This window comes from Gracilinanus agilis, chromosome 1 (genome assembly GCF_016433145.1).
Source record: "Gracilinanus agilis isolate LMUSP501 chromosome 1, AgileGrace, whole genome shotgun sequence".
Lineage (NCBI taxonomy): Eukaryota > Metazoa > Chordata > Mammalia > Didelphimorphia > Didelphidae > Gracilinanus > Gracilinanus agilis.
In genome coordinates, this window is record NC_058130.1 from 165,397,128 (window position 1) to 165,420,847 (window position 23,720).

General features: G+C 46.3%; 1 protein-coding gene across 1 annotated transcript in view; it reads left to right on the plus strand.

The window, feature by feature from the left end:
* Positions 1-23,337, plus strand: part of DNAI1 (dynein axonemal intermediate chain 1) — a 309,175-nt gene extending 285,838 nt beyond the window's left edge. The window contains exons 18-19 of the mRNA XM_044678118.1: positions 1,382-1,567; positions 22,888-23,337. Of these exons, the coding sequence (XP_044534053.1) occupies positions 1,382-1,567; positions 22,888-22,986 (285 nt within the window). The 3' untranslated portion in view covers positions 22,987-23,337. The remainder of the gene's footprint in view (positions 1-1,381; positions 1,568-22,887) is intronic.
* The last annotated feature ends 383 nt before the right edge of the window (positions 23,338-23,720 follow it).

Sequence of the window (23,720 nt, forward strand, 5' to 3'; positions counted from 1 at the left end):
AGGGAGTGGCCCACGGCAACATTTTGAAGTCATAGGGTGACTTGTGGACTTTCTACTCCCGCTCTGGTGCCCACTGATCTCCTAGACAGCAAAGTGTTTAAGACACACTGGACTGAATTCATTACCCCCAACTTAACCTTCCACCCGAGGGACTTTCCTGGGAATGTTGTTGTTCAGTCATTTCAGTTATGTCCAACTCTTCATAATAACTTTTGGGGTTTTCTTGGCAGAGATACTGGAGTGGTTCGCCATTTCCTTTTCCAGCTCGTTTTGCAGATGGAGAAACTGAGGCAAACAGGGTCAAGCAACTTGTCCGGGGTGGGGGGGGGGGGTCACACAGCTAGTGTTTGAGGCCAGATTTGAACTCAGGAAGATGAGTCTTCCTGACTCCTCCTATTCACTTCATCACCTAGCTAGATGTCTGAAGATAGTGATTCTTTAACCCATTAAGCCATCACGGTGAGATTTTAGGTACCAGAGTATGTCAATCAGAAGGATGTTTCTGGAGAATAAAGGGCCTTCCACCAGGAGGATGAACCCAGAATGAGAAGGGACCTGGGAGGTCATCCATTTCAACCCCACATTTTAAAGATGAGACTTCAAGGGAGTAAGCATCACAGGCAAGAATTGAGGCCAGATCCTCAAACCCTAGACCCAGCTGTTCTTTCTTTTTGTTTTTTAAATCTTTACTTTCCATCTTAGAATCAATATTGTATATTGATTCCAAGGCAGAAGAGTGGTAAGAGCTAGGCAATAGGGGTTAAGTGACTTGCCCAGGATCACACAGCTAGGAAGTGTCTGAGGCCGGATGTGAACCTAGGACCTCCCATCCCTAAGCCTGGCTCGCTCAGTCCACTGAGCTACCCAGCTGCCCCCAACCCAGTGTTCTTTCTACTGGACCAAATAAAGATGCCATTTTTTTTTATCTTCTAAGTTCATAGTCTCCATAGACCTCTTTGGAGTCCATGGACTTCAGGCTGAGAACTCCTGCCCTAAGGGATTTGGGTCCTTCTAGTGTCTAGTATACATATGGCAGTACTGATGGTAATCCATGTCCCTCCATCAGAATGTTGCCCCAATTGAATAAGTCTGGGTTAAAAAAGAGAATTGAAATGGAAATCAGAAAAGCTAAATTTCAGCCCTGGTGAGGGCATCAATTTTCTTTTTACCCAGGCCTCAGTTTCCTTGTTTAAAAAAATATGGGGTTGGATTATATGAACTCTAAAGTCCATTCCAGTGTTCTGTGCTAAAAGCCCTTGCCGTCCATGGCCCTATTGCCCAAAGCACCCCTTTGCCTGGGTGGTACCTTTATTCACAGCCCAGTTACTATTACCTCATGACTCTGATGTTTATTGTGCTCTCTTGTGTTTTCTGCTTCCAGGCCCATGTGTTTGACCTAGCTGTCAACAAATATGAAGCTATCTGCAACCAGCCAATAGTGGCCAAGAAGAAAAACAAGATTACTCATGTACAGTTCAATGCCATCCACCCTATCATTATTGTTGGGGATGATCGTGGTCAGGTCACTTGCCTCAAACTCTCACCCAATCTGCGTAAGATGCCCAAGGTAGGCAGCTTGATCTGAACTGGAAACTCTGTCACCAGGGGAGAAGCCAGCTGGGTTCCAGAAAATGCCAAGCATTTGGAGAATAGGCTGAGATTTCTGGAGGAAAATCTGAAAGAGCTGGGTGGGACTCAATAGTCTCTGGAAATTTACTTCAGCCAACCTAGGCATGTAGAATCCCACAGAGCTCCTGGCAGGGTACTGGATGCCGTGGTCTAGGAAGAAAGGAAAAGGAGGCCCACTTCCTTTTATCTGAAGAATATTTTGAGGGCAGGGAGAGCTCAGAACTCAATAGGGTTGGGGTACTCACCTAGGTCTGCTACATTTGAGAGGTGGGGGGAGCTCAGGTGGGCTAGGAGGTATCAGAAGATTGCATCTGGTTCAGTTCAGTTGGCAAAAGGGGCTGGGAGAAAGATAAAGGGAAGCACACCCAGGTGGCAAAGGTCTATACCAGGCTGTGTGACTCATTCTATTTGTAAGCTGGGGAGAACGTTTGCTCTACCTGGGGGCCAGAGGCTAAAAAAGCTTTGGGGACTCAAAGAAATCCAGCATTTGGAAGACAAAGGAGCATGCTATGTTTGGGAGCCAGGGGAAGTTCTGAGGGGCTGTCAGGGAATAGCCATGGTTAGAATAATTTGGGAAACAGAAAGAATATTGTAGGAATTAAACAAAAGAGCTCATAAGGACCCAGAGGTGCACGACGAGGTTTCACTTCACTGGGGGAGAAAGGACAGGAGGCCGATAGTGGGAAGAACAGCCTTTTTGGGTAACCACCAAAAGTACCCTTGTGACCCTGCATATGAACTCATGGTGCCCTTGGGGCTGCACAGGCTTACCCACGGAGAACCATAGCTTCTCACCACTCGTGACAGTGAGAAGCAGGATCCCCCATGGACTCTGGGGCCAAGTGCTAAAGGGGAAAGAGCATGAGTTGCTCTTGGCTGAATCAGGAGAAAAGAGATTTGGGAGGAAGATAATGAACTTGGCTTGTGGGCCAGTGGGGGAACCTACAGTAGATGTCCACACAGATTCTGACTTGTGGCTCTAGGAAGAGAAGGAGGTTAGGGGATGGAAATAGGGGTATAGTCACAGACATTTCCAAGGAGAAACAGGTCAGTCTGTTATCCTTTGGGTGATTTGGGAAGCTGAGGTCAGAGGCAAAGGGGGAATGGGTTTCCTCAACAGCAGGATGCTGGATGAGCACAGATAAGTTAGATGGGAGCTATGCTTCTCCCTCTCTCAGGTCCCTGAGCTCCAGGGCTCCTGGGATACGGTTGGATAGTCCATAGTGCAGATCTCAGCCCAGCCCAAGATCCAGAGTCCATCCCAGGCCAGGCAAACCCAACCCAAAGCCCAGTTATGCTCTTCCCCAGGGTAGCTCCCTGGTGAGCTAGAATGGGGCAGGAGCTATGGGCTGGGTGACTCTGGGAAGAAAAAAGGCCCGACTGCTCCGGGGTGTCCTCCAAAGCCACCAAGGATTCAGCTGCTGCCAGATCTTTCTCCTCCAATCCAGTTTCACGTGTAGTTCTAGAGCTGCAGTATTTAAAACCCGGGACTTTGTATCTGCCCCAAACTTGCAGCCAGGCTCCCCGAGGCCCTGAAGTCTAGAATCCCCAAATGAGGGGGTTGGAGGAGAGCCTGGAGATTATTTGGCCAAACCCCTTCATCTGACAGATGAGGAAACGGGACCAAAATTCCCTGGCCAGGGTCATATATCCATTCAGGAGTGCAGCCTGGACTCCCACCCAGGTCTTCAGATGCCACGTCCATTGTTCTTGTAACTACCAGGCCATCAGAACTCAGGGCCTGAGTGTGCCTTCATGACCGAACGGGCTTTCTCGGGAGCAGAAGCAGTAGGGCCAAGGCAGGAACTGAACACAGACAGAGGGTGCCTCTCTAGCAGAAACAAGAGATCACGATACCAATAAACAGGATGGGGCCCATCTCCTCTCTCCCTGGCTCTCTCAGGCTCACACTCGTGGGTCCTCCAGGCCCCCGCTGCCAGGGCATTCACATGGTTAATACGGGGCGCACATTTGTTATTACAGAATTCACATTTACTAATACAGGGTGCACGTTTGTTAATATGGGGTACGTGTTTATTAATATGGGGTATACATTTATTAATATGGAGTACATGTTTATTAGTATGGGCATGTGCTTATTAATATGGGGTACATGTTTATTAATATTGTGTGCATATTTATTAGTATAGTGTACATGTTTATTAGTATGGGGTACATGTTTATTAATATGGGGTGCATGTTTATTCATATGGGTACATGCTTATTAATATGGGGTAATGTTTATTAATACAGGATACATGTTTGTTAATATGGGGTACATGTTTATTAGTATGGGGTACATGTTAATCTGGGGTGCACGTTTCCACGGATGGCTGTTCTTGCCAATTTAGTAGTAATGGCCAAAGTAGAGACAATGGGCCCAAGATTGAGAACGAGAGCCTGGCCTGTAATTATTGCTAATGCCATCACTGCGCTGGCTATAAATACCACAGAATAAAGGAGGCATGAAGGAGAGGGGCTTTAATTGGCTGAACGTGCCATAGTAAGTAGGAGCCGCGCATGCAGCCCAGCCTTGAGCTCTGGGCCTCATTTCAGGAGTTAGTTGTACTTGGAGATGAATCTCGTAGCTGATAAAATATGTTCTTAATTAATTTGCACTGAGTTTTAGGAGGCTGTGAAAATGTGTCTGCCTGAGAAATCCTGTTTCCGTTGCTGCTTAATGAGGGCGCGTTCCTGGCGGCTGGGCTAACTCTCCTGGGGATGCAGGGAGGAAAAGCTAAAAGGTCCTGCTAAGTGGGGGAGCCCCAGCCAGGGGACACAGTCATCAGCAGTACCAGGGGCCTTCGCAGCCCAGCCGGCCACAGGGGCTTCTGGAGCAATGGAGAGAAAACTGTTATCGCCCAGGAGGCTTGAGAGGCTTTGGTTTAGCCAGGAGGGAATTGCAAAATGGCAGGTCCAGAGGAGCAGCATGCCTTCATCCAAGATGGCCCTAGGAATATGCCCAGAGGAAGAAAACGATGGCATGCTGATGAGTGAGCCTCAAAGGTCTATACCAGAGGAGCTGGCCTATATTACCAGAATCGAGACAGCAGGGCAGTTGAACTGTGAAAGCAGGAATTCAGCAGCTGCTACCACAACCCGAAATGACAGCATAGGCCTTCCTTTCTTTCAGAGATTGCTGGTGGGCAGCTTACATAAGGAGATGGAGCCCAGGCCTCTCAAGGGGGTTTCTAAAGTGGAGCTCATAGCTGAGCTTTATAGGGAATTGTGTTGGAAGGAAAGAGAGAAAGCCCCATACATCAGGCTAGCGTGGCTCCAGGGAATCAAGTTTCCTCTGTTCCCCTGTATTGCGTGTGTCTCCGAAAAAGCATAATGCATGAAATTGTGCTGAAAGCTGCCCAAAGTCCTAGGCACTGGTGCTGTCTGGAAGAGCTGGGCAGCAGTGATTGTGGAGTTCTTGGTAATACTTCCTGAGCTCTTTGGCCTGCTTTTGTCAGGAGATCATGGGACCCTTGTGGTCAGTGGTGGTCTTGAGGGGTCACCCATTTCAGGAAATGAAAGTTGGCTTTATGAAAGCGATTGGTCCAACTCCTAGAATCCAGTTTGCCATATCTGCAGTGTCCTCTCCCTGAAAAGGTTACTTCTGAGCAGGTAAGAAGAGGAATACCGGAGGCCCCAAACCATGCTGACCACAACAGCTTCCCAGAGACTCAGCCCCTTCTCAGAAAGGACCCCTGGCCTTGGTCTGTGGGTGTTCCTTCCTACTCTCTTCCAGCCTTTGCTGAATTGGATCCCTTTTACACAGGATGCCAGCTTCCTTTTTGATCATTCAGAACTGACTTGGCTCTCGACTCAAATTCCAGGCCCTGACTACATATGCCTCCCCTTTCTTCCACCACTGCCACTGTAGCTTAGCACCTGGTCCTGGCACCCACACTTTTTTCTTTTCTTATTCTTGACATCCCATAGTCCAGGCCAAAAAGTGAGTTTTGGGAAAGAAGGAGGAAAAAGAAGAGTATATCCCATAAATATCAGAAATAAGGTTGCAAAAACAAAAACAATTTAAATAAGGTTGCAAGCCATTAAAATTATATTTGAAAATTAGGGGTGGGAATGGGGAAGAGAAACCCTTTTCAGTACAGATTGGGCAGTACTCAGACTTACAAAACTTTTCTTTAGTTAAAGTTTGGGGAGCCTTGCTTGGCCCCTGTGATTCCCTATGACTGGATCCTATTGTCTTGGATACAGACTCACTCCCACTAGATCTGCAGATATGGGATTCATATACCTAGTACCTTGGACCAGACTGGCCCTGAGGTTTACAATCCCAGGTTCCCTTTTAGCCAACCAAGCCTATGGCTGGGATTTTGATGCCTCACCTCCAAACCTCCATCATCATTAGCTAATTCTCTTCCCACACCAAAGGGAAGTAGAAAATAACTCAAAAGATATTATTAGAGTTGCTCCCACTACCTAGGGGAAAAAAAAGAATAATTCAGCCCAACACCAAGTTTACCTCTAAAGTCCATTAAACAACCCCTTTTGCTTCCCAACCAAGAGCAGGAGATCAAGCAATTTAGCATCTAGCCGGGTCTGCTATGGGAAATCTAAGCGTTAAGCTGCTATGGGGTGATTAAAAATAGCTCACATTTCCTTTTTAAATTTTTTATAGAAAACTTTTATTTTTATGCCACTTTCATTTCCAAATATATCTCTCTTCCCTTCCCTACCCACTGAGCCATCCCTTGTAACAAAGGATAAAAAAGAAAGGGAAAAAAGGCAGTTCACCAAAACCAACCAATGCATTAACAGTATCTGAGAGTATCCGGAAATTTCCACGCCCATAACCCTCCACTTCTGCAAAAGAAGCAAAGAAAATATATTTTCTCAACCCTTCTTCAGGACTAAGCTTTGGTCATTATAATTACAGAGCATTCAGATGTTTTTTTTTGTTCTCACATTGGCATCATCATTGTCATTTTCTTAGTTCACATCTCATTGGTTCCTGACTCTTCCCAGCATTTCTGAATGCTTCATACTGTTGATCACAGCATACTGTTCCTCTATACTCATGTACCACAATTTGTTCAATCCTTCTCCGGTCAATGGGCATTTTTCTTCCCATTGCTTGCTGCCACAAAAAAAAAAAAAGAAAGAAAGAAAAGAAAAGAAAGACAATTGTTCTTATTTCTAAAGCATCAGAAGGTTCACAAAGCATTTCCCCTCTACAACAACCCAATGAGATACCAACATGATTAAACCCATTTTACAATGAGGAAATCTAGGCTGAAGTGAGGCAATTTGTTCAACCAAGCTGTGTTTGAACCCTTGTCTCCCAACTCCAACCCCCACATGCTCTCCATATACCACCCTGTCTCTGTAAGCCACTGGCATCTCTCCCTAAAAAGTAAACTAAACTACTCGTATAAATATATGATTATGAAAAACAGAAAAAGCTTCCATTGCATCAGTATGCCAGTCCTGATGGGGAAGACAAGACAGAAACCAAAGGTTTTCTTTGGATCTAAGGACTTATCCCTGGAAAGGATCTTTTATTGTTATCCAATCGAGTCCAATTCTTTGTGACCCCAACTGGAGTTTTCTTAGCAAAGGTGCTAGAGTGGTTTGTCATTTCATTTACCAGTGCATTTTACAGACAAGGAAACTGAAGCAAACAGGAATTGGGTGATTTGCCCAGGATCACACAGCTAATAAGTATCTGAGGCCAGATTGAACTTAGTCAAATTAAGACCCCACACTCTATCCACTTAGCTGCCCCAGGAAAGGATCTTGGGGATTACTGAATCCAACCCATCATTTTAAGTGGAGCCCAGAGAACTTAAGTGGCTTGGCCCCACGGTCATATTAGTAGTAAATGGCCAAATGAGAATTAAACCTAGGTCTTCTGATTCCAAATCCAATGCTCAGGGAAAATCTTGAGTTCTCTAGGCCAATGAAAAAGCCAGCAGCAGGATATCAAAACACTGACCAAAGAGTCTGAGACAAAGCTCCAGCCAGAAACCTTCGTCTCCCAGCTCCCTAACCAGGGGCATGTGTCCTAGTAGGGCTACGGGAGGGCCAGTTTCTAAAGAACTTGTCTCTGAATAAAGCAATGCATCTCCTGAGGGCATTAGGTGTTGGAGGGGAAGCTCACAGGTCACTGAGACCACATACTCCAAGAGCTGCTGAGGCTATCCATTCATTCATTTCAACAAATATTTACTGAGCGTGTGCTATGTACAAGACACTGAACCTGATCTCCAGCCAATCCGGAGGAACAGGGTGGACAAAAATGGAAGGCGCCATCTCTGGCATTCCTGTTCTTTGTGGGGAGTGGATGTTCCTCTAGCTCTCTCCCATCTTTGACCATTCACCTTGGCTTCTGGAAATGAAAGTAGAAAGCACCTTCTGTCTGATTACAAGCAAGGAAGAATTGGAGATTTTATCCCAGGCCAATCCTGGCATAGATCCAGCCTGGCTCCTTCTTGTCTCCCCTAGAGAAGGGGTCTCTATGTATGTAAAAGTGCTAAGAGTTGAGTGTCTGAGTGTCTGAGTAGGTGGGAAGCTAGAAAGCTGAGCGTCTGGGGAGTCAGGCGTCTGCCTATATGTGTGCTTCCCTTAAAAACATATTTAAAACACTAGACTCTTATCACTTCTACCTCCTGGGGTAGGCGAAGAAACAGGATCTCAGATGGATTTGGAGCCGGACCTTCCCTCTTGAAAAGAAGCAGATATGAGCAAGGATCCCATTTTTCATGTTCTGTACTGGGGCAAAGATCAGGGGAGAAAGAGCTGGTCAGCACTGGGTTGAAAAGGAACGTGAAGGAGAAAGTACCATACAGGGCCTAGGTGAGAAGGAGGAGGAGAGCTATGGAGATCTGAGCTTATCTCTTCAGCCCCAGTAAGAGAGAAAAAGGAATGAGAATTCTTTGTTCTCCATATCTCCAGAGAGATGACTTGGCCACAGAACCAGAAGGAGCTGCTCAGAAAGCTGCCTGATGGAGAGGAAGGGAGCTCGATTCAAACTACCCACCTGAGATGGCACCAGCCATTCTCCCCCTTATCCCCGAAGGGTCAGGGCCTGGCCAGAGTTGGAGATGACCTTCAACCTCTGAGAAGAGCCCCATTCTGAGAAAAACAGGTTATCCTGTAGTCAAAAGCCCATTCTTAGCTCTGTCCTTAGCAGTACCAGCTAGGAATCAGGCCAGTGCCAATGTGACAGCAGAGCTCTGCCCCTTGGAAAAGAGCTGATGAAAGAAGAGGGCCATGGAGGAACTCCATGAAGTTCTAAGCTGCTGGGATGTTGGTGGGGTTTAGGCTTGGGGTAGAAATGTCTCCCTGGGATTGTGGCATCCAAGAAGGGAATGGCCTTTTGGGCTAGGGGAGTGTTTTCAGCATCCCCTAAATTTCCAGGCCTGACACAGAGCCCTTGCTTCCCTGCCCACGTTCAGTTTCGCCCAGAGAGGGTAGTAGTTGTGCTCTTGGGTGTCAGCTCCAAGTCTGCCTGGGTACTTTAGTTTCTAAGGTTTGGGTTTTCTGCCTCCACTTGTACCACCACCTCCACACTTGCCAAATCCAGGCAGTCAGGCCCATTCTCCCTTTCTCTACTCCTCACCTCGTCAAGTGAGCTCATCTTTGTAAAGTGCTTAGCACAGCGCCTGGCGTGTCATAGTAGATGCCTAGGAAATGTTTGCTTGCCTGCTTCCTTCCTTCCTTCCTTCCTTCCTTCCTTCCTTTTCTTAGGTCAAGAACCCAAGTTGTTACAAAGATCACTCCAGAGTTCTAAAAGGGTACATGGCTTTTAAAAAAATAGTATTCACTAAAGAGAGGAATATATATTTGCCAAAGATACAAAAAGGGAGCTTCCGCTGAGGCTAAGTTTCAGGTTTCTTTGGGCCCTAATGAAATCTAACCAGAGATGTTCTGACTGGCCCAGATGCTGGGCGACTGAATATGTTGGGCTCATTCCATCCCAGAGTGTGATGCCAGGACCTGAATGGCAAGGGAGCAGGGTTAAGATTTCAGCTAAACTAAGACGAGCAATTATTTAACTAAAAAGTGCCATGAGTCAAAGGGGCAGCTGGGTGGCTCAGTGGATGCAGAGACAGGCCTAGAGATGGGAGGTCCTGGGTTCAAATTTGACCTTAGACAATTCCTAGCTGTGGGACCCTGGGCAAGTCACTTGACCCTCATTGCCTAGACCTTGCTGCTCGTCTGCCTTGGAACCAATACTTAGTATTAATTCTCAGAGAAAAGGTAACAGCTAAAAAAAAAAAAGACATTGAGTTGGCCTAGATTAGCGGGCTAAGGCATGGAAGGAATTAGCAGCTGACAAGGGTCCAGGCAGGGTCCAAAGTTTAAGAAATCAGTGGTGCTGGCCTAAATGATCTCCCAAGTCTTCTTGCAACTGTTTTTTTCTTTCAATTCTGAAATCCATCACAAACCCAAGCTAGAAGACTGAGGAACAAAGCATCGGGGACTTAAGCCAGAGAATCTGGGGGAAGAGAGGTCAGAATCTAGAAAGGAGCCATATAGGTAATAGGCACAGAGGACCAGAGGTAACAATGGGGCTTGATTCTGGACTGAAAACTTCCCAAACTAAGAGTCCACCACCTAAGCTTCTTGCCCAAGGCCAGAGCTGGTTTCATTGTCAAACAAGCTTGGACAAAGGTCTTTGGCTGGCCAATATCTTTGGCACAGAGTAGATTTGGCTTATTTCAAAGGTTAAGACAAGTGGAAATGCTTGGCTGGCATGGGGAAGTAAAGGGCAGAAAGCCAGGGAGCTCCTAATACCAAAGCCTGGTTCCTCTCCTTGTTCAATCCATCTCTAGGCTATGTCGACTAAGGCAATCTTCAGACTGGTACCGGTGCCTCCGTAGGCTCCCTGACCAGCCTCTGCCTCCCTTGCATCCTTGCTATCAGCTTTATAAGCAGCCGTTTGTCTCTTCCTCACCTCTCATTCTAGCTTTGGGTCTTTCCCCATGGCATCCTCTCTCTGCATTTACCAGCCCAAGACTGACCTCCTTTTTGGTCCTGAAATAGCCGGTTCTTCTTTACCCTCCTGCTCAGGCTCTTTTCCCTGTTAGTAGTCTGGTCACTGGCTTCTTCTGGCTCAGAGCTCCCTGGCAGAGATGGGGGGGACGAGGGTAAATATCCTGGGCCTCACCTTGTCTCTTTCTCAACTTCCTGCACATTCTCCTGGATCCTAAGACAGACCTGGATGGGGTCTTAGTAGTCATCTAGTCCAACTCCTTTGTTCCGGGGAATTCCCATGATTTCATTAGTATCAGAAACTCTCTATCCCAAAACAGCTTGGTGCTTGCACTGCAACTTAGAAGCCTTAGAGAATTGCCTGGGGCTCTGAAAGGTTAAATTCCTCACCTATGGTCCTACAGTATGTGTCAGGCAGGATTTGAGGTTGATTGGATGAAATCGGTTCCAAGAAGGAGTGATTTTCCCAAGGTCAAACTCAAATTAAGTTCATTCCAGTGGCAAAGTGAAAATTGTTCAAATCCCACCCCCCTGCCAGGAAAGGGATGCACGTGAGACCTATTCTCGGAGAGGGCCAATGTGAATTTGTTTTAACATTTTGCTTTCTTACAAAGTTCTTGTTTCTTAAATGCAGGAAAGTATGAGAGAAAATAAATGTTTTCTCATTGAAAAAAATTCAATTTTTTTTAAGTAAAGCAGAGGCAGTTAGCTAGTAAAGAGAACTCCAGGCCTGGAAGTGGAAGAACCTAAGTTCAAATCTGACCTGAGACACTGCCAAGCTGTGTGACCTTGGGCAAGTCACTTAACCTTAATTGCCTAGTTCTGGCCTTCTATGCTTCTGTTTTAGAATTGATAAGACAAAAGGAAAGGGCTTAAAAAATGTTCAATCTGGAGCCAGGAGAGACAGGGCACTTACTAGCTATGTGACCCCATACCAAGTCACCGGAGCCAATCTCTTCATTATGTAAAATAGAGGTAATATCATCACACCAGCTCCATCAGGAGGGAGTCGTGATGGAAGTGTTTGTGAATCTTAGCACCCCGTGGCTGGCTAGGTGAGGTAGCACCAAGCGGCCGAAGCTGGATCCAGAAAAGGTCCCGGCCTGAGCTCGAGGCCTGGGCCATGGCCACTACGCCACGCTGTCCCTCATCGGCGGGTGCCAGGACCAGCTTCTGGTGCTCACGAGGCCTTGCGGAGCGACGTCCTCATGGGAAGAGGCTCTTCCACGTCTGGTTCCCAACCCTCAGAATCTGCACTCTGCAGCAGCTCTCCCAGGCAATGGTGCGATGGGCGGGAATGCAGGGGGAACCCAGCTCTGACCACCCTGAGCCACATGCCCTCCTGCCCCCAGGGACCCACTGCTCGGTGCCCGTGGCCCAGTTTCACTTGGCTCTGGGTTGAATTCAGCTAAAAGGCAAATTAAGGATCTCTGCCCCTCCACGGCCTGACTCTACCTCTCCTTAGCACCAGGCCCAGATGGTGAGGGATTCATGCGAGGGCAGGCATGGCTACAGGAAGGCTTGGTGCCAGGGCAGGGGAGGTTTCTGTCAGGGCGGGGGTGGCTATCAGCGCAGGCTGTGCCAGGAGATGGGGCAGAGGGCCCAGGCACCCCAGGTGGCATCTCAGGAAAGGAAGTAACAGTTGCAGTGCTGGGGAGGTGCCAGTTACCCCAGCACGGGGCACGGAACTAAGCCAGTGGCACGCAGGGCTAGGGCAGGCGCCAGGGCAATCAGCGGGTACAGGTGGCGCATGGATGTGGGGGCGGCTGAGCCAGGCCAACATTCCCATAGATCCTGAGTGGGGCCTGAAGTCTGCTGGACAGGCTGGACCCAGATAACAAGTCTCTGCTTTATGAGGACAGACAGACAAATGAATAGCCACAGAAATGATTCCCCAGGTGAGAAGAGAAGCAGCTGGTCATGCGGGCTCAAAGACGGCCAAACAGACCTGGCAGACAGACAGAGAACTCCAGGGTCCACGTCCCAGAGCTGCCAAAGGCCCTCTCTGCCTTCTGCATCCTCCCCAGCCTGTCCCCACCTTCTTCCTTACCTTCACAATTGTTCTGTAACCTGAGGGGCTGAGTCCCTCCCCTATACTGGGGATGTAGTTAGAGAGGGGGTACCCCTGGGAGCATAGATCTGAGGCTAAGAGGAACTCTGAAGACCATCTAATCTAACCACCTCATTGACAACAAAGCGATGTGAGACCCAGGACATCAAGTATTTATCCCTGGGTCGCACAGTAGGTGGCAAAGCCAGGACTCAAACTTAGGTTCCTTACTCCAAATCCAGCACATTCCCCACCATACCATGTTGTCTTATCAGCAAAAGGGGAAGCAAAAAGAAGCAGGGCTTCATTGGCCAGCCAGGGGAAGTGAGAGGCCAGAGAAGAGCCATGTACAGCCTTTTGCTGTGCCTGGAATGTCGCCGAGGCCAGGATGGAGCCAAGGGGGCTGGGTACCCCACTATGGGGATGCCAAGATCTGTCTTGTCCTCTAATTATCTCATATTTCTGAATCAAGTCTCCTCCAAAAGACAGTACGCTCCTGAAGGGCAGAAATCACCTCTGTTCCTTCTCTGCCTTTCCCACTGCCCCAGAGGCTTTCTGTGAAGTCTGGAAACACAGCGACCATCCGGATCTCCCTTTTCTCTCAAACTGGTATGGGCACCATGTTCCCCTCTTCAGCAAATTCTATGCTCCATTCAGATGTCCAGACACACAGGATTTCAGAGTTGGAAGGAACTTACAGGAGTATCTTGTCCAACACAGCTGCATGAGAATCCCATCTCCTTCCCCACCCCAACGTATCCCACGAGCAGTCGGCCATCCTTTGCTTGGGCACCTCAAGGGGTGCAGAGCCTACTCACTCCTCAGGTAACCCTTTGGGCATCTCCAGTCACTAGGAAGTTTCTCCTTCTACAAAGCCTCATCTACTGCTTTGCTACTTCCAGCCACTGCTCCAGATTCTACCCTTCAACATCACACAGAACCAGTCTGCTTCCTTTCCTACACAAAGAATTAAATTCGTGTCTCCCCTCTTCTTCTCCTCTCCAGGCCGAACATCCCCAATTCCTTCAAGCAATCCGCATATAGCATGATCTCAAGGCCCTCTCTCTCTGGTCACCTTCCCCTGGGCACTCCCCAGCTTTTCAATGTCCTTTCAAAAATACGGCAGCCAGAGCTGAATGCTGTTGTCTCCCTAGTCCTGGCTTCTATGCTTCTGAATCCCCTGATCATGCCCAGAACTTTCTTACCTCTACCACTCTGTCCATCTCTTTCCTTATGCCCTGGATGCTCTGAATTCTTAAAATCTTTTTTTTTAAACCCTTCCTTCTTAGAATCAATACTGTGTATTGGTTCCAAGGCAGAAGAGCAGTAAGGGCTAGGCAATGGGGGTTAAGTGATTTGCCCAGGATCACACCACTAGGAAGTGTCGGAGGCCAGATTCGCACCTAGGACTTCCCGTCTCTAGACCTGGCTTTCAATCCACTGAGTCACTCAGCTGCCCTCTGAATTCTTGAAATCTTAATGCAAATACCACTTTCTCCAAAAAGGCTTTGCACCTCTCCCCTAAAACACCCTTCTTCTGCCTCAACCTTCACAGAGCAATTTATTCTATACTTCTATAGTGCATTTACCATGGAATATTGTGAATTATAATTATGTTGCTGTTGCCCCTCTCTCGGTTGTAGATTCCAGGGATCTGGATTCTAGCTAGTTCTTAAATCTGTCATTTCTAGAATATGAGTTCCATAAGGAAAAAGACTGGGATCTTATCTAAACTTTGTAAGTGGTGTTATTCAGTCGGTATCTGACTCTTTGTGATTCCATGAACTATACTGTGGATGGCATTTTCTCGACTAAGATACCAGCATGGTTTACCATTTTCTTCTCCAGTGGATTAAGGCAACCAGAGGGTTAACTGACTTGTTTAGGGTCACAGTAAGTGTTTGAGGATAAATTTGAACTCATGTCTTCCTGACTCTAAGCCCAGCACTCTGCCCACTACTGTACCATCTAATCTTTATAGCTCACTCAGCATGCTCTGCATGCAGTAGATGCTTGATAAACATTAGCTGAATGAAAGGAAGAAGGACTGAATGAATGACCCCTGCTAGGTGGTTTGCATTCTCTAGTATGAGGGGAAGAGTGTATTCCATGGTATAAAGGAAATTTGGTGGCCCACATCCAAGAGGCCTGATTTCCAGTAGAAACTCTGACACTTTTAATTGTAAGTCATTGTACCTCCATGAGCATCAGTTTCCATATCTGTAAGTTAATTTTAATTAACTTAATAATAGGATCTTAGAAGTCATCTAGTCCAACCTCTTATTAGTTAATTAAATCAGTTGATTTAATTAATTGGTCTCTAGACCCAACACTCCAACACCTGTAAATTTATTTTAATAATTAATAATCATTCTGGATAATGCTTGCATTACCTGTCTCCCAAGACTGTGAGGAAAGTGCTTTGTTGAAAAGAAAAGAAAGAAAAATCATTATGTAAATATGAAACGTTAGCAGTAATAACAGAAGAATCTGGAGCAAGGAGATGGGGAGTGAGAGTGCAGTTTACAAGTAGGTTACCCCACTGCCAGCTAAGCGCTTGGCATCTCTTGGGTTCCATTTAGTAGAATCACCACATCCCCTTATGAATCTGGGGTGGGCCCTTGGGCTCTATTCAATCTTCCAAAAAGAAGCTGCATTTCCTATGTGAGGGAATAACCTGGTGTGAGGAATGATCACAAGTCACCAAGAATCTATAAGTCTGGGGCTCATTAGCTGGAGTTTTAAAAGAGGTGGCCTGGGATGATGAGGATCTGTAAATTCTATCTCGTGGAAGGAACAGAATGTTTAGTATAGAGAAGAGACTTAGAGGGACGTGACATCCATCTTCAGAGAGATGCAAGACATGGAAAGAATGTTCCATTTGTGGTCAGAAGGTCTGGGTTCAAATCTCAGCTCCACTCCCTACACTGTGACCTCTGGGCTAGAGGGTTCTCATCTGTAAAAATGAGGGCATTGGATTAAATGATCTCTATGATCCCTTTGACTTTAAATCCCCTGGTTCTACTCTGCTCTCTTGGGGAGGAAGGATTAGCCTAAAACTATGTTGTCCAAGAAAGCAGGACTTGGACCAGTGAACAGAGCTCCAGGATAAGGCATTTCCGTACTGGAAACAAGGCTGGAAAACTGTGTGGCCAGCACACAGGGGCCTTGGAGCTTTCCCTGTGACAGTGTGACCCAATTTGCCTAACAGTTAGCCTAGATCATTGCTGAGCTCCTTTCCAACCCAGAAAACCCACATTACAAGCCTTCACAACACAGGATTTGGAGTTAGATGGAAATGTAGACACCATTGGAGGGCAACTAGGATGAGAAATGGTCTCCAGATAATCTCCTAGAAAGATTGGCTGGAGAAATTGGGTATATTTCCTTTGGAGAAGAGAAAATTGGGGGGACACAAGAGCTGTCCCTGAAGGGCCAAACGAAAGAGCAATTAGAAGCAGTGTACAAAAGCTGCAAAGAGGGAGATTTAGGCTAGGTGGGGCAGTGGGTAGAGTACTGAGCTTGAACTTAGGGAGAATCATCTTTATGAGATCAAATCTAGCCTCAGACACTTACTAGCCATCTTGGCAAGAACCTTGGCAAGTCACTTAATCTGGTTTGCCTCCGTTCTTCATCTGTAAAATGAGCTAGAGAAGGAAATGTTAAACTCCTCCAATATCTTTGCTAAGAAAATCTCCCAAAATGGGGTCACAGAGTTGGAAACAACATAAGGGAAAACTTCCTAATAATTGCCATTCAAAGGTATTTTGAAGAACGTATTGCCTTCACAGGTGAATTACCTCTGATGGTGGACAGCTTGGGTTATGGTAGAGGAGATTTTTTTTAGGTATGGATTAGATTAGGCAAGCACTGAGGGTCCTTCCAAATTAAAAATTGGGTGATTTGGGGATTTAGAGCCAAAAGAACCTCAGAGATCATTTGGTCCAACTGTATTATTATATAAAAGTCAATCACAAAATGGTCATCTGGAGCAACCCCCTCATTTTACTGTTGAGGAAACTGAGGCCCAGTGAAGTCAAGAGACTTAATTGAAGTCATACAGGTAGTAAATGGCAGAACTGGGATTTGAACTCAGGTCCTCTGTCTCTAGATCCAACGTTCCAACATTCCAACATTCCACGTGATTCTAAATCCATTGTTCTTTCTACTGAAGCTTAGTAATACTCAATACTTAATAATACTCAAGCACAATACTATGCCAGGGGAAGAAGTATTTCCCAGGGTTAAAAATGTAATGCATTAAAAATAAGGTTAGAAAATGTTTTTCATTGTTCACTACTTTACCCTCCCTTGCCTTGATGCCTCCTGAGGCTTCTTAAAAGAAAACTCTCCACGGAAGCAGAACGTATGTTTTCTTCTCTCAAAATATTTCCCCGTATCTAGTAAAAGCACACACAGAAGACTTCTACCAACCAGGTCTCGGGAAATGTTTGTTGTTGTCTTGCATTAGAGTTGGCGTGGTAGTGATGACTATTTGGAAGGGCAAAGAAGCTTTCTCCCACAGAAAACATTTATTAAGGGTTTATTATGTACTTCAGAAGCTTGTGCACAAACTTATTGGGAGGAGGATGAGAAGCAAGACAGTCAATGTGGGAGAAGGTGGTACGCTTGCTCCAGAAGCAGAGGTTCAAATCCCACCTCTGATTCTTAATATCTCAGTGACCCTGGGCAAGTTAAACATCACCACCCCCTCCTCGATTCGGTTTCTTCATCTGCAAAGTGAGAGGGTTAGACTAGGTGGCCACTGAGATCCCTTTCAATTCTAGATCTGTGATCAACTATGATCTCCAATTAGGATCTGACATTTAAGACATGGGGGTGGGGGGCAGGGGGCAGCTAGGTGACTCAATAGATAAAGCACCAATCCTAGAAACTGGGTCATGGGTTCAAATGTGGCCTCAGACATTTCCTAGCTGTGTGACCCTGGGCAAAGTCACTTAACCCCCATTGCCTACCCTTACCACTCTTCTGCCTTGGAATCAATATACAGTATGGATTCTAAGGCAGAAGGTAAGGGTTTGGGTTTTGTTTTGTTTTTTTAAGAGTTATGAGAATATACCTCTCTTTGTTCTTTGCAAGAGTGGAAGACTAGGTTGGAGCCCCACATTTAATGTCAGACTTGGTTGATGAATTAATGTTGTCCCCCACCTTTTATTCTTTATAATAAGACCACTCTCCAAGAGGGAGAGGAGGGTCATACTGGGAAATATAGGTGATATAAAAAGAAAATATATCAATATTTTAAAGTAAAGCAAGCCAGGGTTCCCTCCCTTCACCCCTCTCCTACCTCCTCAATTCATTCTAAACTCCAACTGGAGCTGCTCCATGGCCGGCTTTACTTTAAATCCTTAGCTTAACACTTTGTTGACAGGTATCAAAGTACTTCGTTGTCCACTAGAAAGACAGAAACACAATTACCAGGTCATCTAGGCTTTTTAAAAGGGGTTCCCAAATAGATCTCTGAAGAACTGCTGCAAGAGCACCATAGATTGCAGTAGGCCTGTTCTGTGGGAGACCCCTAGAAAAGTTTAAACGAGGAGAGGGGAGAGAATAAGCATTTTATCTAGCATCTACTATGTACCAGGCACTATACTAAGCACTTTACAAATAGATATTACCTTATTTGATCTTCACAATGATCCTTCCAATGCTATCTCCATTATTTATTTGAGGATACTGGGGCAATCCGTGGTTAAGTGTCTTACCTGGAGTCACACAGATAAGAAATGTCTGAGGCTAGATTTGAACTGGGGTCTTCCTGCCTCCAGGCTCAATACTCCATCTACTGTGTGACCAACCACCCCTGGAGCGCATAATCTAACATTAAGTATTAGTATTCATTATACAACTAGGTGGCTCAATGGATAGAGCCATGAGCCTGCAGTCTTGGAAGACCTGAATTCAAATTCAGCCTTAGACATTTCTTACCTGGGCAAGTCATGTAACCTCTGTTTGCCTTAATCTACTGAAGAAGAAAATAGCAACCACACTAGTATCTCTGCCAGGAAAACCCCATGGCTAGCCCCATTCTGAACAACAATTCATTATTCAGCTTCTTCCAAGAAGTGACACATCCATATTAAGTCCCAAAATTTTGTATTATCTTAGGAGACAACCTTTGTATGTAAACCAACCTTCACCCCAACACTCTCACACTCATTCTCTCATTTTCTCTCATTCTCTTTTTCTCTCACTCATTCTCTCATTCTCTTTCACTCTCATTCTTTCTCACTCATCCTTTCATTCTCACTCTCGTTCTCTGTCATTCTCTCTCTCTCCCTCTCTCTCTTTCTTTTCTTCCACCCCCCCCCAAAGAATCCCTTCCATGAGAATAGATGATGTAGGGAGAACAGAGCACTGGAATCCAGAGACATCTGTAGAATGAAGGGGTGGAACTAGACCAATCTCTGAGGTCTCTTACAACTCCTAAGTTCTGTGATGGTGAGCCCTGGTCCCAGCTCTGCTACTTACTTGGATAACTCACTTAACTTCCCGAGCCACGGTTTGTAAAATAGGAATAATAAAATTTTCACTCTCCAAGCCAATGACTCCACTGACTTCACAAGCTTATTGTGAGAATCAAATGAGCCAATGTTCCTAAAAGACTCTGGATTTAAAAGAGGTATATAAGTGTGAGCTATTATACAATTGAATCTTTCAGGGCTGTCTCTTTCCACAAATAGTAAAATGCATACAACTAGCCAGATAAAAACAAAACAAAAAAAAACCCCATAAGTTTCTTATGAAAACCGTTGGCAAATAGTCATCCGACTTCAACTTAAAATCCTCCAGTAAAAGGTTCACACTGGCTATTCGTGCCCAACCTGTGGCAGAGCCTTCCAAGCTCATATGGGTCTGATTAGCCACAGTCAGACACACTGTTCATTGATGTCACAGTGATGTCACTTTGGTCCTCTTTGAATATGAAAGACAACAACCCAAATTGTCCAGTGATGGGCTCCTCCCTGGGGGTTTCACCTGAGGTATCATTTTCCACTGGAAATAGCTGTAGTTATTAGATGGCTTTTCCTTCCACTGAGCCCAAACCTACCTCCCTTAACTTCCAGCCACTTATTCTAGTTTTGCCCTCTGAAGCCAAGAACAAAGAGTCTAATTCCTAGGCCACATGACAACCCTTCCAAGTATGTGAGGCTATCACATTCTCTGCGTCTCATATTCTACAGACCAAACATCCCATGTGCCTTCACAGGTATGTGGAACCTCCACCATGGAGCTAGAATGAGCATTTCTTTACACTTGGATAAGGCAATGCTTAACCCAAGGACCTCAACCTCAAAGGAAGAATTATAGACCAGAATAGCCTCAGGCACTTACTGCCCTGTACAAGTCACTTAACCCCATTTACCTCAGTTTCCTCATCTGTAAAATGTGCTGCTGAAGGAAAAGGCAAACCATTCCAGTACCTGTGCCAAGAAAATCCCAAATGGGGTACAAAGAGTCAGACATGACTGATATGCCTAAACAAAAACAACAAAAACAACAAAAGCAGTAGATAAGACATTCCCAGTGGTGGTATAGGCAGCTAGGTAGCACAGTGGAGAGAGGCCTGGGAGACCTGTCTCAAATGCTCCAGCCTCAATTCTCCCATCTGTAAAACAGAGATTATCAGCCAACAGTCAGTCAATAGATATAGATATTTATTAAGATTATTAAGATAATAGATATTTATTAAGTACTTACTATGTGCCGGGGATTTGAAGGCAAAAATATTCCTTGCCCTCATGGAATATGTAAAGTGGACATCATATAATTATATATCAACAATATGTATTGATAATTTGATAGCACCTACCTCAAATAGTGGTTCTGAGGATCAGATCAAATGCAATTATAGATACTAACCTTAAAGCACAATGTAAATATTAGCTTTTATTACCTCTCCCAGCATTCTCTACATTTCAGGGCCTCTTCTTCCATTCCCTGAGAGCCCTCTTTATTGGTAGATGTGTACTTCTGTACCCCCAGCGCCTAGCTTGCTGATACTATTGTAAAAAGGAATTGCTGTGACTTCATTCAGCCCTCCACTCCTAATCAGGCACTCCAGGTCTCTAAGGGAGGCTCTGAGAAGCCACTATCTCCCCCCAGCTCTCTCCCACTCCCACCACCCACCAGTGCCTGGTTTCCTCTTTAAGGCCCCAGCTACAGAGGGAGACACAAGTCTGCCCAAGGTCAGGATGACAGTGAATTGCAGAGTGAGAGAGGCCTTTTACATACCTCCCGGCTCCTCATCCAGACTTCTTTCCATCACTGCATTCATCCTGATCTCCCCCTCCACGGAACAGGTCTGGCCTGGTTCCACTGCCTCATGATCCCTGTCCCACCCAAGGGCTCAGTACCTTCTTGTCCCTCTTTTTAAAACAAAAAACCCTTTCCATCCTAGTCACAACTCTAAGACAGAAGGGTAAGGGCTGAGCAATAGGGGTTAAGTGAATTGCCTAGGATCACACAGCTAGAAAATTCTCTTTAGGCCAAATATGAACCCAGGTCTTCCAGATTCTAGGCCTTCCTTTCTTCATATTAAACCTAAGCCATCTGAGGCAGGCAACAGTTCCATCCTCATAGGAAGAGGGATCAGGTCCAGATGCCACCCATCCCTTGTTTGAAAATAAATCTTTATTTTGAACTTTATTAAAAGCAATGCAGTGCCCCAAAGAGTGGTGTTAAATGTTGTCTGAAGTATAAAATCTGTGTTCTAACATATATAATAACTGCCAGGAGTACAGTACTCTTGTTGATCTTGTATTCAGTCAGTCCTTTAAAACAATGGACAATAAATGAATGAACACGTTAAAAAAAATTCTTCTCAAGGAGACAGAAAATCTTAGAATCTCCAAGTAGGGCAGAAATGGAGAAGCCATCTGATCTGGGCCAGGGCTGACCGAGGAGGCCCTCTGCAGCACACTCAGCCTCAGGACCGGGGAGCAGGACCAGAGGCCTCCCACTCTCCCCAGTAGACAACAACTTGGTTCCTGTCCTACCCATTCTGAGCCCAGCACATTTCTGTACCACTCTCCTTGCTCTCTCCCCCCAAATGGCCAGATTCTCTTTAGTTCCATACTATTCACAGCCCAGGGAGGAGTTCTGTTCCCCAGGCTGTCCCCAAAACTAGTTATCTCAATACCCTCTTCTTCCTAATGAGGTCCTTGTAGCCAAACCTCTGACCTTAATGTCTGTGGCAAAGGTGCCAGGAATCCTTAATGCATTTCACCGTGAACCCCAGTAGTTTTATATTATAACCCAGCAGTCACCAGGTCATCCTTCCCACAGTGAATCTCAGAATCCCCTCAGGGTGATTTCTCAGAGGCCTGGCTTAGTGATGGACTTTCCCATCCTTCCTGATTCTTGGGGTTGGAGCCAGATGAATGGGGTTTAAGTTTTGGTTCTCACACAGGCTATGAAACTGAGCAAGCCCTAACTCTTTAGCCTGTTTCCTCATCTGCAAAATAGAGTTCACAGGTACTGCCCACTATAGAGGGGGGCTGCAAGAAAAGTGTTTTGTAAACTTCTTAGAACTAGACCAACGATTTTATCTCCCCAGAAACATGTTGTCAGTGGGGTGGTGAAGTCCTCTTCCTAAGGAAGCGCTGAGGTGGAGGGGTAACTTGAACTTCCCTTCTCTATCCTGTCTGGGCTGCCTCCAGACGGATGTCTTTTCTCTCAGAGCAAGAATGGTTATGTGCCCAGCCTCCCCCAAAGCCCTCAAAAATACTAAACCTCCATTCTTTTTTGAATTACAAAAATGTAAACCCTTAATTTCTGTCTTAGTAACACCTCGAAGACAGAACGGCAAAGGCTAGGCAAATAGAATTGTGTCTTGCCCAGGATCACACAGCTAGGACGTGACTGAGGTTACATTTGATCCCAGGACCTCCTGACTCCAAGCCTGTGGCTCTAGCCACTGTGCCACCTACCTGCCCCTAATCCTCCATTCTTAAAAAGGAACTTAAGTCAATTAGCAGGAGCTAGAGTCAAAAGTAAGCCAGAGAGGCCTCTGGTTATCCTGGCTGATAACAAATCTCAGCTGTCATCTCCAGCCCTCAATCTCCCCTGTAGTCTAAACCAGTACGTGTAGAATGAATGAAGGCCACTTGGCTTCAGGACGGCTCGGCTCAGCTGGAAGAGCAAGAGGAATTAGACAGATGGAGATGCCCAAGGACCCCTGTCACCTCTCTTCCCCACTCACCTCTTCACCCATCTTTCTGATTGATTTACAGGAGAAGAAGGGGCAGGAAGTGAAGAGAGGCCCAGAGGTGGAAATCGCCAAACTGGACAAACTGCTGAACCTCGTGAGGGAAGTGAAGCCCACAAACTGAACTAATTTAGCCTGGTCTGCAGCGCTTTCCCAACCTGACCCAGAGGGCACTTTCTATGCCTTGGGCAACCCCTGTCCCCAGCCTGGCCTCCAGCAGGCTGTCCCTGAATTTGAGGCCAGACATACCTTCCTCTTTCAGCCTTCTGGCCTGCACCACAGGCAGTATTCATGCCCTGAACCTTCCCTGCTCCGACCCCCTCAGTCACTATACCCCTGATCTCCTTCGCCTGAACTGAGGGAAATGTAGATGTGGCTGGGTGGGGCTCTTAATTACCCCCTCATTCTAGATATAGAGAAGGCCCCAGACCACTGGCCCTGTAACCCTTAGCACCCTCCTGGACAAATAAACAGGTTTCAGAGCTCCCTGCCTTCGAGGTTCTTTGCCCTGCCCAGACATAGACACCGTAAGAGACAGCTGAACCACAATGCAGTTTATTGTTCAGTAAAAACAGAAGTGGGACCCTGGGAGAGGGCACAGATGTACCCTCCTGGGTTATTGCAATGGCTTTGCCCAGGCTGGTCTGCCCACCCACTAAACAGGTCTGGGGTGGGATGGCACAACTCCCTGCCCCGTGAACCCTAGTGCCAGCAGCTCCCTTGAAGAGGCTGAGGAAGAGGCCCCACCAGCCTCAGGACCCAGAAGCAATTCTAGAGTGCTCCAACTCTCCCCAACAGGGAATAACTTGGCTCCTGTCCCACCCATTCCCAGGGGCCAGCTCCTTCTGTTCTGGCTAG